We start from the raw sequence: 13,168 nt of genomic DNA on the forward strand, positions 1-13,168 counted from the left end.
GGATCAAAGTTTTTCTTGCAAAGTAATCCATTAAATACCTTAAATTGTCCTTTCACATCCTCTGACCGATTTAAGGCAAGTGTAATTTGAGATATCTTGGCATCCTTCTTCTGCTCAGCAGAGAGATCATGGAGTGGAGCAAGACAATCACTATCTTCATCAAAGTCTTGATGATCTGGCACAGGGTTTCTTGAGAGACAGTCAGCATCTTGTTTTCTTCCACTTTTGTACACTATGGTAATGTCATACTCTTGAAGACATTACCACCTGGCGAGTCCTCCTGTTGGATCCTTAAGACCTGTCAATCAACAAACTGAATGATGGTCTGTAACAACGGTGAATGGCCTTCCATACAAAATTTGCACATGGCCCAGATCACAGCAAGACCTTCTCTTTCTGTAGTTGAGTAGCCTCTGTCAGCTTTTGTAAGTGTCCTAGAAGCATAGGCTATAACCTTCTCTCTTCCATCCAAAATTTGCACCAGAACAGCACTGAAGGGGGCTAAGTTTTTCTCAATCATGGCATCTGTGTGTAGTTCTGTAGGTGCTCTCTCATCATACAGACCAAGTGCAGGGTCAGTCGTCAGAGCTTTTCGCAGCACATCAAAAAAGTCTTGTTGTGCACCACCCCAGATAAATTTAGCATCAGCTTTTAACAACTCTTGGAGTGGCCCGGCTTAGATACAAAGGTCTCTGATAAAATGACAGTAACAAGAACATAATCCGAGGAAGCTTCTCACATCTCTAATGCTTTTAGGAATAGGAAATTCCATTATAGATCTGGATCTGGCTGTACACCTTCATTTGACACAAAGTGTCCAGGTATTTTGATTTCTTTTGTTCCAAAGAGACACTTTCTTGGATTAAGTTTGAGTCCGCCTTGTTGGAGAAACTTAAGAACGGCCCTCAGTCTTTTTGTATGTTCATCAAATGTTTCTGAGAACACTATAATGTCATCTAAATAACAAAGACACATCGTTTACTTCAGATGACATAGAAGATTATCCATTATCCATTCAAAAGTTGCTGTTGCATTATACAAACCAAACAGCACTACCTTAAACTCATACAGGCTCTCAGGGGTGATGAATGCAGTTTTCTCATGATCAGCATCTACTATGATTTTCCAGTATCCTGAGTACATGTCCATGATTGAGAAAAACTTAGCCCCCTTCAGACAATCAAGTGTCTCGTCAATTTGTAGAAGAGGGTAAATGTCCTTTTTAGTTACCTTATTAAGCTTCCTGTAATCAACACAAAAGTGCCAACTGCCATCCTTCTTCCTGACAAGGACCACTGGTGACGACCATGGGTTCTGCGAAGGCTGAATGATGTCATTCTTCATCATTTTCTCTACCTCGTCACGAATTGTTCGATGTTCCATCGCTGACACACGGTTTTTTCACTCTGGCTTATTGGTTGTTGGTCTCCAGTGCTAATCCAGTGCTTCACCGTCGATTTGCCTAATTTGCTCGTAACCTGCGGATTTAAGCATTCAGAGAACTCTTGGAGAATGACATGTAGCTTCTTCTGTTGTTCCTCAGTGAGATCTGGTGATAGTTGAGCTGGAAGATCTTGTCTCGTAGTGGTAGTGCTAATTTTGCCCACAGACTCAGCATGGGAGGTTTCTATGATGCTCAGCTGTTCTTCAATTAACGGCCCAGTGTTTCCTACACACATGTGTCTTGTAAGGATCTGCAGTTCTCGGCGACAGTTAACTATCCACAATTTACCAAATCCATTCTTAAACAAGATGACAGAGGCTGGGATGAGCAAGTTATTCTTCAGTGGTATGCTTCGCTTACATTCCACAACAAATCCATGGGTTGATGCATGGCATGACACATGACAGTTACCTTTCTAGCACTGACTGCAGGAATGATCACTTCATCCAGCACACATAGTCTCCACACACACGGATGCACATTTTCCTATCCACAGTATCTCATCTCATCTAGCATAATCTTCGAGTGACCACAATCTATAATTATCTGAAAAGCTTTCAAAAAGTCCCATCCGAGAATGACGTCATCACTACACTCTTGTAAGACGATGAATTCTAAGGGCTGTGTATGGCCAGTTGTACCCACATGAATGGTACATCTTCCTGTAGGTTTTACATATTTCCCATTAGCCACCTTCAGCAGAGATGTTTTGTTGTTGGTGAATATGGTTTTCTGCAACTGGCGATGGCACTTCTCCGAAATCACTGAATATGATGCTCCAGAAGCCACCAGAGCTTGGGCTGGTCAGCTGTCCATGAGGATATCGACGTAGTTTTCTATCATTTTTGTAGTCAATGACGGCAGAGGATTTTTCTCTTTGGTGGCCTCACCTCCAAGGAAGGTCGCAACCTTTATCTTTCCAGGTTGTGGTGGCTAGGTGATTGGCTGGAGCTTCTAAATGGCAATGGAGACCTTGATCTGTGTGTTGGGGAGTGTCCTCTCCAGCAGCTAGCTTGCAGCAATAGTGACCTACGTCATCTTGCAGCCACATCTTCTTGTTCATCTTTGTTGTCCCGGAGTTAACGTCGGATAAGATCGGTTTGCTTTTTTCTGCCACAGGCATCATCAAATATCTGCCAACTTTTTCGACAATAGTGCACCACATGCCCCGGTCATCCGCAGTGGAAACATACTGGTTGGTTATCCTGGGTCCTCCAGATGTCAATCTTCCTTGGTGCCCAAACAGGTTCTTCATGCGGCATTGTAGGAACATAACTTCACCTGTGCGCAACTTTTTCATCATTTTAAAGGGAAATGAGGGACAAGAGATGGGGTTCAATGTCTGTTCCACTTCCTTATGATCTCTTGAAGCGTCTTGGTTCTTTGCTCGCCATGCAATCCAAGTGCCCTCTGAACTTCCTCTGTCACTATCTGATGAAGAACACTTGTGAAATCAGTTGTCTCCGATAGATTGTGATCTGTTGACCATGGCTCGAACTCAAGTTTCTGGCCACGTAAACGGCGGCTCTGTCATGGCCTGATGGGAGCCATTGTGTTGTCAATAATGTGCACTTTCACACGTTCCAATACTCGGAGCCTCCACCAGAATCCATCACAGACATCGATACGACGTTTGGAAGCACTTCAAACTTCTTGCTTGTAATTATTTTTTGATGCATTGTCTCGATATAGTGGCACCATTTTATGAAGTCATCTGCTGTCAAAACTTCATTCAGGAGTTGGGTTTGATAGATGTACTCAGCAACATCCTTCCTGAGATGTGCAACCTTGTCTTCCTCCTTCATTCTAGGATCCTTTATTTGACACAGCTTCAAGACGTCTGAAATGTAGGATGCTGTAGTTTCTACTGGACACTGTGCCTTGCACTTTAATTTATCTTCAGCCTTGCACTTCTCTCGTTGCGTGTCGCCGAAATACTTGCACAGTTCCGCCTGGAGTACTTCCCAGTTTGTGAACTTCTTCTCGTTGTTCTCATACCATTGCTTGGCAGTGCCCTCCATGTAGAAATATACGTTAGCCATATACACGGTGTCATTCCATTTGTTAAATTTGGCTATACGGTCATATACCTTTAGCCACTTGTTAGGATCGTGGCCATCGTCACCACAGAATGTGGAAAGGTGTTTCATGTGGTGGCACACAGTTCTGTCATAACGTCCTCTTCTTCTGTCTCTTGTGTCCACCTCCGTGACAGAATGTCAATCCTAAGGGCCCAGGTTCGATTCCCGTCTGGGTCGAAGATTTTCTCCGCTCAGGGACTGGATTTTGTGTTGTCCTAATCATCATCATTTCATCCCCATCGATGCGCAGGTCGCCGAAGTGGTGTCAAATCGAAAGACCTGCACCAGGCGAACGGTCTACCCCACAGGAGGCCATGGCCACACGGCATTTCATTTTATTTCTGTCTCTGGTAGGTTGCGATCTGTTGACTATGGTTCGAGCTCGGGTTCCTCGCCATGTAACCGGCGGCTGTGTCGTGGCCTGATGGGAGCCACTGTGTCGTGTGCACTTTAACACATTCCAATACCCTGCACCTCCACCAGAATAATGTCACATAGAAGAAGTTGTAATTAAATTAATGACGAACACTAACTTCACTTAACAAAGGCTTATTCAACATTTGCACATATGAGTGCAGAGCGAACTGCCACCAGCCAGAACACATACAGTATGTATATAGCTACAGAACATTCCAGTACAATGAATCTTGACATTTGTGGACTCTTCTAGAATGTACTCGAACCAAATATAGAAATTAAAATTGTACAGTCCAGGTGAGTTTTGAACACACAACCTTCCATGCAACAGTTTAGTATCATAAACACTACACACAGTGCTACTCAACTGCTTCTACAACAATATCTTTTTCCTGTTCTAATATCTGCAGCCATCAGAATACAAAATGATTGAACAGAATTTTCCTAAATTGTTCTTGACTGGGTGTCCTATACACATGCAAAACTTGATGCAACCATTTCTCATGTTGTGTTTGATCAAATGGTAACACATTGCATCATGAATTTCTAAATTATGCATTGTAAAATTATGAACAACTAATTTTAAATAATGAAATATGCAGGATGGATTGAGAAATATAATGAAAAGAATATTTGCTACTCACTATGTAGCAGAGATGCTGAGTCACAGATAGACATAACAAAAAAATTACAGACATGCTCGACAAAAAGAAAATGAGCTTTTGGCTAACTAGGCTTTCATCACAAATGACAACACACACACACACACACACACACACACACACACACACACACACACACACACACACACACACACCCGTGACCACAGAATCTGGCTACTGAAGCCCAGAGACTGCTGTTGTGTGTGTGTGTGTGTGTGTGTGTGTGTGTGTGTGTGTGTGTGTGTGTGTGGGAGGGGGGGCGGAGTATGTGCGCGAAGGCCTAGTTGGTCAAAAGCTCGCTTTGTGGTGGTGGTCTCCTCCTCCTCTTCTTCTTCTTCTTCTTCTTCTTCGCCCCCCCCCCCCCCCCCCCCCCTTGTTAGTGACTCAGCGTCTCCGCTATATGGTGAGGGACAACTTATAATGAACTGCAATTGCATGTAAATTTGGGAACTACTGTCACAACCTGTAAGTCCATGGTTTTCAATGAGTAGATGTCTGTGTGTCATTCTTATCTAGATCATTGTGTGTCCTTGTCTGCTCTTTCCGTTCTGTGTCTTCACCCACATTTCCAAACCTGTAACTGTAACACATGTCACACCTTTTGCATTGTGAAATAGGCTCAGGGTACAGCTTAAAGGGAGATTTCATGCTGTAATGTAATGCCAGTTTTGGAAGGTAGTTCAGGAATTCTTTTGTGAAGGTTGTCTCATCTTTTTCTTTAATTTGTTTTATTTGCGAACATGACAATTTTGAATCAAGGCTCATTCCACATGTGAAGTTACCTTACCCAGTTTGTCAGTTCATTATTTAATCTTAAGAGTATTGAGATATGTCTTTTTTTCAGGCTTTGTTTTCCCATCTCTTTTTTCAAATGATAAATCAGCATCCCATTCTGGATTTGCCAGTGTATTTTCGTGGTTATTTGTTCGGATTTATATCCACAAGACTGATTACGTAAATGTTCCTCTGATTCCATGGCACCATTTCCCAGAATGTATTAAATACTGCCTGCCCATCACCGACAGAAGGTTGATGATACTTCATTTGAACTGATTTTGACACATTTTTGAGGTCCACATCAACCTAATCATCTTGACCTAATCATCATGCCTCTCTTGGAGTATTTGAATAATTTTACCATTATTATCTTTTTTATATGCAGTATACACGTGTCCTCACATTCTCAGAATTTTGTTAGTGTTTTTCTTCCAGTCTTAGCAGCAAGCTTTAGATTTCCTTTTCCTGTCTCTGCTGAAGTTGCCCTAAAATTCTTGGTCTCCAATTTCAGTGTCCTTGCTTCCCTTGTCTTCTGATAAGTTCCCTGATTTTTATAATTAACAGTGAGCACCATTGTTTACCGATGAATGGAACGAGTACTGTCATCTTCAGTAGCAACTGTGACAGTATCATTAGCAGCATTTTCTGATTTGGCAACCACTGTTTCTAGATAAAACATCCACAGTAGCAGATGACTGTTTCCCTGCAATGGTTTCAGATTAGTGGCTGATTTGCACACCTACAAACACACACTTGTTTGATAGGGCAGCACTATAGCAAAGATGTATTGAAAGTATGTTACAAAATAGTACTTAAATTTAGTAAAGTTTGATGAATGGAACTTGTTGTCCTAAACCTAATACAGCAATGTCTAAGTAACGTTGCTGCTCTTGGCAGTCTATATATTGTCACTCTGATTGTAAATGATCAAACACTCAATAGTCCAATAACACCATCAATATTGACTAGTAGGTCAGACAGTAGTCTTCAGAGTACTAAACTGAGCTGACTTTAGGCACTGCTAATTGCTGTTTCGTAACTTGCATCCGCCAATACAAGGTGGGAGCAAACTAGTGTGCAGTTAACAGCATTCTATATTGGCTGATGTCCATCTACCACCAGATGTGCAACTGAGTGAACAAAGTGTTGCAGAAACAGGACGGGGTCCGCACCTGTGAGTGCCACCTGGAGGCCGTTGCATAGATGTGAGAGATGCCAGGCATGTGGTTGGACCTGTGTGGTGGTTGGGCCCCTTTCAGTATTTGCTGTGCACCTCTTGTTTGATACACAACATTCTCCCATGAAAAAGTGTGTGTGTGTGTGGGGGGGGGGGGGGGGGTGGTTGGCTTCATTAGCATCCTGCTTCTGGAAACTTGAAATTATCACAAAATCACAATTAGTGTATTCTCTAATGCTTCTTGTTGTTGTAAACTACTTCTTTAACATTGAAAATGTAGTATACAAGATCTGTTCAAAAAATTCTGGAACTTTGTCCACAAAATTTTTCTGTGGCTACCTTTTACGTATTATGCATGTTTTCACTTCCAGAAGCAGTCTTGTTATACCTCTATCTGGATAGCGCGAAGTACCATGTGCGAATTTTCTTTTATCTCATATATTGTTGCAAATCTTTGTCCTTTCAACAGGATTTTCAACTTTGGAAACAAAAAACAACCATCTGCAGGGGTGGCCAGGTCTGAAGAGTAAGGAGGATGAGGCAACACAGTGATTTGTTTTTTTCGTACAATAGTCACGCACCTAAAGGGTTGAATGTGCAGGTGCATTATTGTGATGCGAGAGCCATGATCATCACATTTCCGGCTGTTTCTTTCTCGCAGGTGTCGCAACACTTCCTGATAGTACTACCAATTAACAGTTGTCCCTGTGTCACGAATTCATGTTGAACTAATTCTTCAATGTCGAAGAAAACTCTCAGTATGGCTTTGACATTTGACATGATGTGACTTTTTCCCCCCTGGAGAACCTTTCCCAACCCACTGTGAAGATTAAACCTTGGTCTCACCAACATAACCATAGGCCCACGTCTCATCACCAGTTATGATTCTTTTAATAAAGATATTGTTCTCACTTGTGCGATGCAAAAACTCTTCAGATTGTGAGGCGAAGGTCTTTCTGATCTTGACTCATGAGCCGTGTGATGAACTTGGCGGCAACATAGTAGTAGTAGTAGTAGTAGTAGTTTTATTCATCCGTAGATCTCTTTTTACAAGGATATAGGACATGTCAAAGTATTTACAAGCTTAGATCAATTTACAATAAGCTAATTCGTATACACATATATTTACAGACTTCTAGTTAGAGACAATCATTAGATTTTACTCCTGGTATACAATAATTTATTTACAAATAACTCATTAAATAATGTAATGCCACACTATTCACTCATATTTCACTATCAGTCACTGCACACACTATACACACATTGTTTCATAACACTTCACTCACTACACACACACACACACACACACACACACACACACACACACACAGGTGATCCTTGGGCCATTTTCTGTACTGCAAGTTCCCATTTGCTATCCTGAAAAACTGAGTCAGCATCCCTTCATAATGAGTGAGATGTTGAGCTCAGAAAGAGGAAGAGGTGTTAGTATTGTGCTATGCATAGCTTGAGGGGAGAGAGTCTCTAGAAAGGAAAAAAGAAGAAAAATAATAAAGTGAAGGTGTTATGTGGAATATTGGATGTTTTATAATCATCATTATTATTATTATTTGTTTGTATAACATTTGTTTTATCAAACCCCTACTCTGCTTTATCTAAGTAATCCTTCAATGTATAAAATGTATTGCATAACAGGTACTTTTTAGCTGCCTTCTTAAATAAGTGTATTTTTGAAATTTCTTTAATCTCTTTTGGTAATTTATTGTACAGTTTTATTCCTTGGTAGAAAATGCTGTTTTGAGTTTTATGTTTATTTTTTCTTGGTAAATGTAAGTTGAGTCTATCTCTTGTTCCATGGTCATGGACAGAGCTGTTTGTGCAGTAATTGCCAATGTTACTTTTGATGTGTACAACTGACTGGTAAATGTGTTCACATGGAGCAGTTAAAATTCCCAGTGTTTTGAACAGATCTTTACAATGAGCTCGACTACTATTTCTGGTTATTATTCTTATGGCTCTTTTCTGGAGTTTGAAAATTGTGTTCATATTTTGTGGATTTGTTCCCCAAAAAAGAATGCCATAGCTAAGAATTGAGTGTACATATGAATAATATGTAACTAAAAGACACTGCATGTTACACACAGATGATAGAATTCTAAGGGCATAACATGCTGATGACATTCTGTTTGCAAGTACCTTTGTGTGTTCGCACCACTTCAGCTGAGAGTCAATATTCATTCCTAGAAATTTTGCATTTGTTACACAGTCTATAGAGGTGCCATCTACATTTAATTTAACATTGTCATTTTTCCTCTTCAAACTGAAGTTCATGGCATTAGTTTTCTTTATGTTTAATGTCAATTTGTTGCTTATTGACCAATCGTAAACTTCCTTGAGAGTTTCATTTGCTTCCTCGGTAAGGAGTTCTCTTGTTTTCTCAGTGACTATAATATTGCTGTCATCAGCGAAGAGAATTTTCTCACCGTGAGTAACACTACTGGGAAAGTCATTGATGTGTATCAGGAATAGTATTGGTCCTAATATGCTACCTTGTGGAACCCCTATATTAATATGTTTTGGTTCTGATAAGTATTTTACTAAATGTTTAGATCTATTTGAAGTATGTGTTATCTCTACTCTTTGTACCCTATCTGTTAGGTATGATCGAAACCAGTCATTAGCTACCCCTCTTATTCCTAATGCTTCTAATTTATTTAATAGAATCTTGTGGTCGACTGTATCAAAAGCCTTAGAAAGATCCAAAAATATGCCTGTGACACACTCATCTTTATCAAGAGCATTAAGTACAACTTTTGTGAATTCTACTATGGCTGACTCCGTATTTTTTGCCACTTCGAAAACCAAACTGTGATTTGCTTAAAAGATTGTATTTATTCAGATAATTCATTAATCTCTCTTTCATAATTGCTTCTATTATTTTTGAGAATGCTGACAGCAGGAAATGGGCCGGTAATTTTCTATGTCTTCTGCATTACCTTTCTTAAGCAAAGGTACAACTCTTGCCTGTTTTAGCTGCTCTGGAAATGTCCCTGATGTGAAGGATTCATTTATTATATTTGTTAATGGGCCTTGTATAATCCCTATGCATTGTTTCAGTACACACATTGGTACATCATCTAAGCCTTCTGACTTTTTATTTTTTAGCTTTTGAACAGTTTTATTGACTTCATTCTCTGTGGTTGGAAGTAACATCATTGTATCTAGTGCAACAATTTTTGCAGGTGTTATATTTGTTTTGGGGAATTTTTGCTGTAACTTCTCTGCAATACTTGAAAAATGCTCGTTTACATAGTTTGCTAAGTGTTGTGGATCATTTATTACCTTATCCCCCTCCCTTAGCAGTATGTTATTCTGCGTTTGTTTGCCTCTCCCCGTTTCCTTTTTTATAACATCCCAGACTGCTTTGCTTTTATTCTCTGCATTATATATTATTTTGTCATTAAATGACTTTTTTGCAGCAATCAGCACCTTCCTATAAATCTTTTTGTATCTATGATAGAAATTTAAGAATTCTGGATCATTGTGAATCTTTTTCATGGAACTGAGGTGTTTAAGTGTTTGGGAGGACTTCTTAATACCTGCTGTTATCCATCTGTTTTTGTGAGATGTTGATACAGTCATGCATACTTTTGGAAATGCTGTTTCAAAGTTCAATTTAAACAATGTGGAGAATTTGGAGAATTTCATATTCACATTGGTTTCCTTATACACTTCATCCCAGCTTTGTTTTTCAAGTTCTTTTGAAAAATCATTTATTTTGATTTCTGATAGATGTCGTTTATAGGCTTGTAGTTTAGGGAATGATTCGATGCCTGATTTTACTGTTGTTATTTGACAGAGATGGTCTGATAGTCCGAGATCATTTACAGCTACATCACATTTTTCCCTGTCTATATTTGTGGCCACATGGTCAATTACTGATGCAGTCATTGTAGTAACCCTTGTTGCACTATTGACCAATAGGGACATGCCAAAACTTTGAAGGATATTTATGAAGGTACTGCTGGATTCATTTATGATATTAGTGTTGATGTTTATGTCCCCACACAGAATTATGTTGACCTTTGTACTTGAGACTTTATCTAGAACTTCTGTTAATTTATTGAAAAAAGTGTCCACACTACCACTGGGAGATCTATACACACACCAAATGATTAATTTCTTGGTGATATCGAGCCCTGATAATTCAATAGCTGATATTTCAATGTGTTTGTCTTCACTTACTGTACTGAGGTCATGTCTAGATTTGAACTGTGTTCCTTTTCTGATATAAATGCATGATCCTCCACCCCTTGAAGTAGTTCTGCAGTAAGAGTTTGCCCTTTCATACAATGATAATACTACATGTTGGATTTCTGTGTCTCTACACCAGTGCTCAGTAATACAAACTACTGTGCAGTTCAAAGATTGGAGCTCAACTTCTAATGCTTGTATTTTATTTTTTATTGATTGCATGTTTTGATGGAGGATTGTTAAGTCTGTGAAATGCCCCATGTTACTCTTTCCGATGGTTTGTTTTTCTTTGTGACATCTGGTATGTGTGATTTTTGAAGTGCATCCCAAGATGCTGTGCCAGGATTTCATTACATGATCCAGCTGAAATGTTACATTCTTCTGCTATCTCTCAGTCAGTCTGTCTTTGATTGACAAGCGCAATTTCGGTGGCATTGCAGACACAAGCACCAACAGTACGTTTCGAAGGGCATCCTGAATGAGGGTCATCCTTAAACTTCCCGTCCGGCCAGTTTTAAACCATGTGAACCATTCCACCAAGTACAGTTTAAACATTCATCACTGTAGGCTTCCTACATCATTTGGGGTGGTTTTTTTAGTTCCACACAAAATTTAATGCAGACATATTGTTCTTCCAACTCTACCATCACGAAATTTGCAAACAGTGCAACACAAAATTCTACTCAATACAGCACTAAACAATAACAGATATACAAGAGTGAAACTTCCTCCTTTTACATATTAAACACAGGCATGTTCAGGGATGCCAACCACATTTCACTCCAATATACCATTGGCATGAAATTACTAATGTTCCGGAATGTTTTGAACGGGCCTCTTCAGGTGTATTAGAGTCATAACATCACACTGAAGAATGACTTCTCCCATGAGCTAATCCATCTCTGGCATAAAAGGGGGTGAAATACACCAATACTAAAATCTTCAGTCCTCAACTGATCGACTGATCAATTGTAAATGGATGAAAGAAAACCGATTGTAATTTAAACATAAGCAAGGCAACATCTCCAAGACCTTCCTTTCTACTCTTCATTAAAAGTTTGTGAAAGTTTTGTTCATGTCTGTGCAATTATTATAATAGTTAAGTTAATGGCGCATTGTTAAAGATGTTTCTCAGTATTTGTTGTTATTGACTGCTAAAAACTTAATTGTCATTACCTGTGTGCCGTGTAAAATCTACGCTGACTTGTCCCACATCTATATGATACAGCCACACTGTGGATCCATAGAATATTTATAAAACAATTAAGTGCTGTATTAAACTTATATCCCTTTGTATGCTTCTTATGTTTATTTATTAGCCATTCAGCATGTTTACCATGCAGTTGGCTTTATCAAAATACATTTTACATATTCATAAAAGTATAGTTATTACTCATTTTTACATTATGCATGTATACACATACATCTTTTTATTAGTTAGTATTTTTTCATTTTACACACATCATTTTACATACACAGAAATGCATAAACTTCGCACTAGTGAGAAGCAAACTAAGTGTACTGATTCCATATCATTTTCACTACAACCAATCTGAACATGACATTCTACTGCTTCCTTTAGATTAATGACATCTTTGTTTGTTCTTTTTGACAATGGAAATCTTGTTTAGGATACCCTCCGAATGCTGCAGCTAACGTTGCTCTTAAAACAGTTCGGAGTTTCCTGGAGAAGCAAGGAGATTCAGTAAGTAATGCATTCTGAAATAAGTAATGCAGTTAGAAATACAGATATATAATAATTATGTTGCTTTTATTGAATGACCCGAGATATGGATATTTTTCTTTCACAGGTGGACAGAGTGATATTTTGCTTGTTCCTGGAAAATGATGTGAATATTTATGAATATCTTCTGCAGGCCTACTTCCCAGTAGAATAAACCATTAATAAAAATTGTTTGTATTTGATACAATGTGAGAGACTGGTCTTGATAAATAGAAAGGAATGTGTCTTTACTTTGATTTGGATCTGTGTTATCAGTAAATAAAAATTTATTTAATTTGAACAAATATTGCCATCATTATGATGGACATAATTGGGATTTAAAATATGTGTACATTTATTTATTACACAATTGTCTTTTTTCACTTGATTTACTACTTGTTGCAATTGACTTATGTAAACGTACATTGAAATAAAATTCTTTGCAACATATAGTATACTTTTTGCAGTGTTAACAATTTATTAATTTATAATAAATAGCATTGTCACAGAGAGTCTGCCTCATTATGAATTCACCAAATGGAAAAGCCAGTTTAGAAGTAATCAATCATATTACTTCTTTACATGCTAATTGCTGCAACTTATCTGCTTCTACGTAACAGTGCTTTTGGATTTAAAATTGTCATACCATGTTTAAAGATGGATAGGAATAAC

At 38.7% G+C, this 13,168-nt stretch overlaps 1 protein-coding gene across 10 annotated transcripts in view; it reads left to right on the forward strand.

The window, feature by feature from the left end:
- LOC126363602 (ADP-ribose glycohydrolase MACROD1-like) overlaps nucleotides 1-12,946 on the forward strand; it is a 77,876-nt gene extending 64,930 nt beyond the window's left edge. For all 10 annotated transcript variants that reach the window (XM_050007975.1, XM_050007976.1, XM_050007980.1 and 7 more), the window contains 2 exons: nucleotides 12,405-12,478; nucleotides 12,585-12,946. In XM_050007975.1, the coding sequence (XP_049863932.1) occupies nucleotides 12,405-12,478; nucleotides 12,585-12,671 (161 nt within the window). In that variant the 3' untranslated portion in view covers nucleotides 12,672-12,946. The remainder of the gene's footprint in view (nucleotides 1-12,404; nucleotides 12,479-12,584) is intronic.
- Nucleotides 12,947-13,168: the final 222 nt, after the last annotated feature.

This window comes from Schistocerca gregaria, chromosome 1 (assembly GCF_023897955.1).
Source record: "Schistocerca gregaria isolate iqSchGreg1 chromosome 1, iqSchGreg1.2, whole genome shotgun sequence".
NCBI classification, from domain to species: Eukaryota; Metazoa; Arthropoda; class Insecta; order Orthoptera; family Acrididae; genus Schistocerca; species Schistocerca gregaria.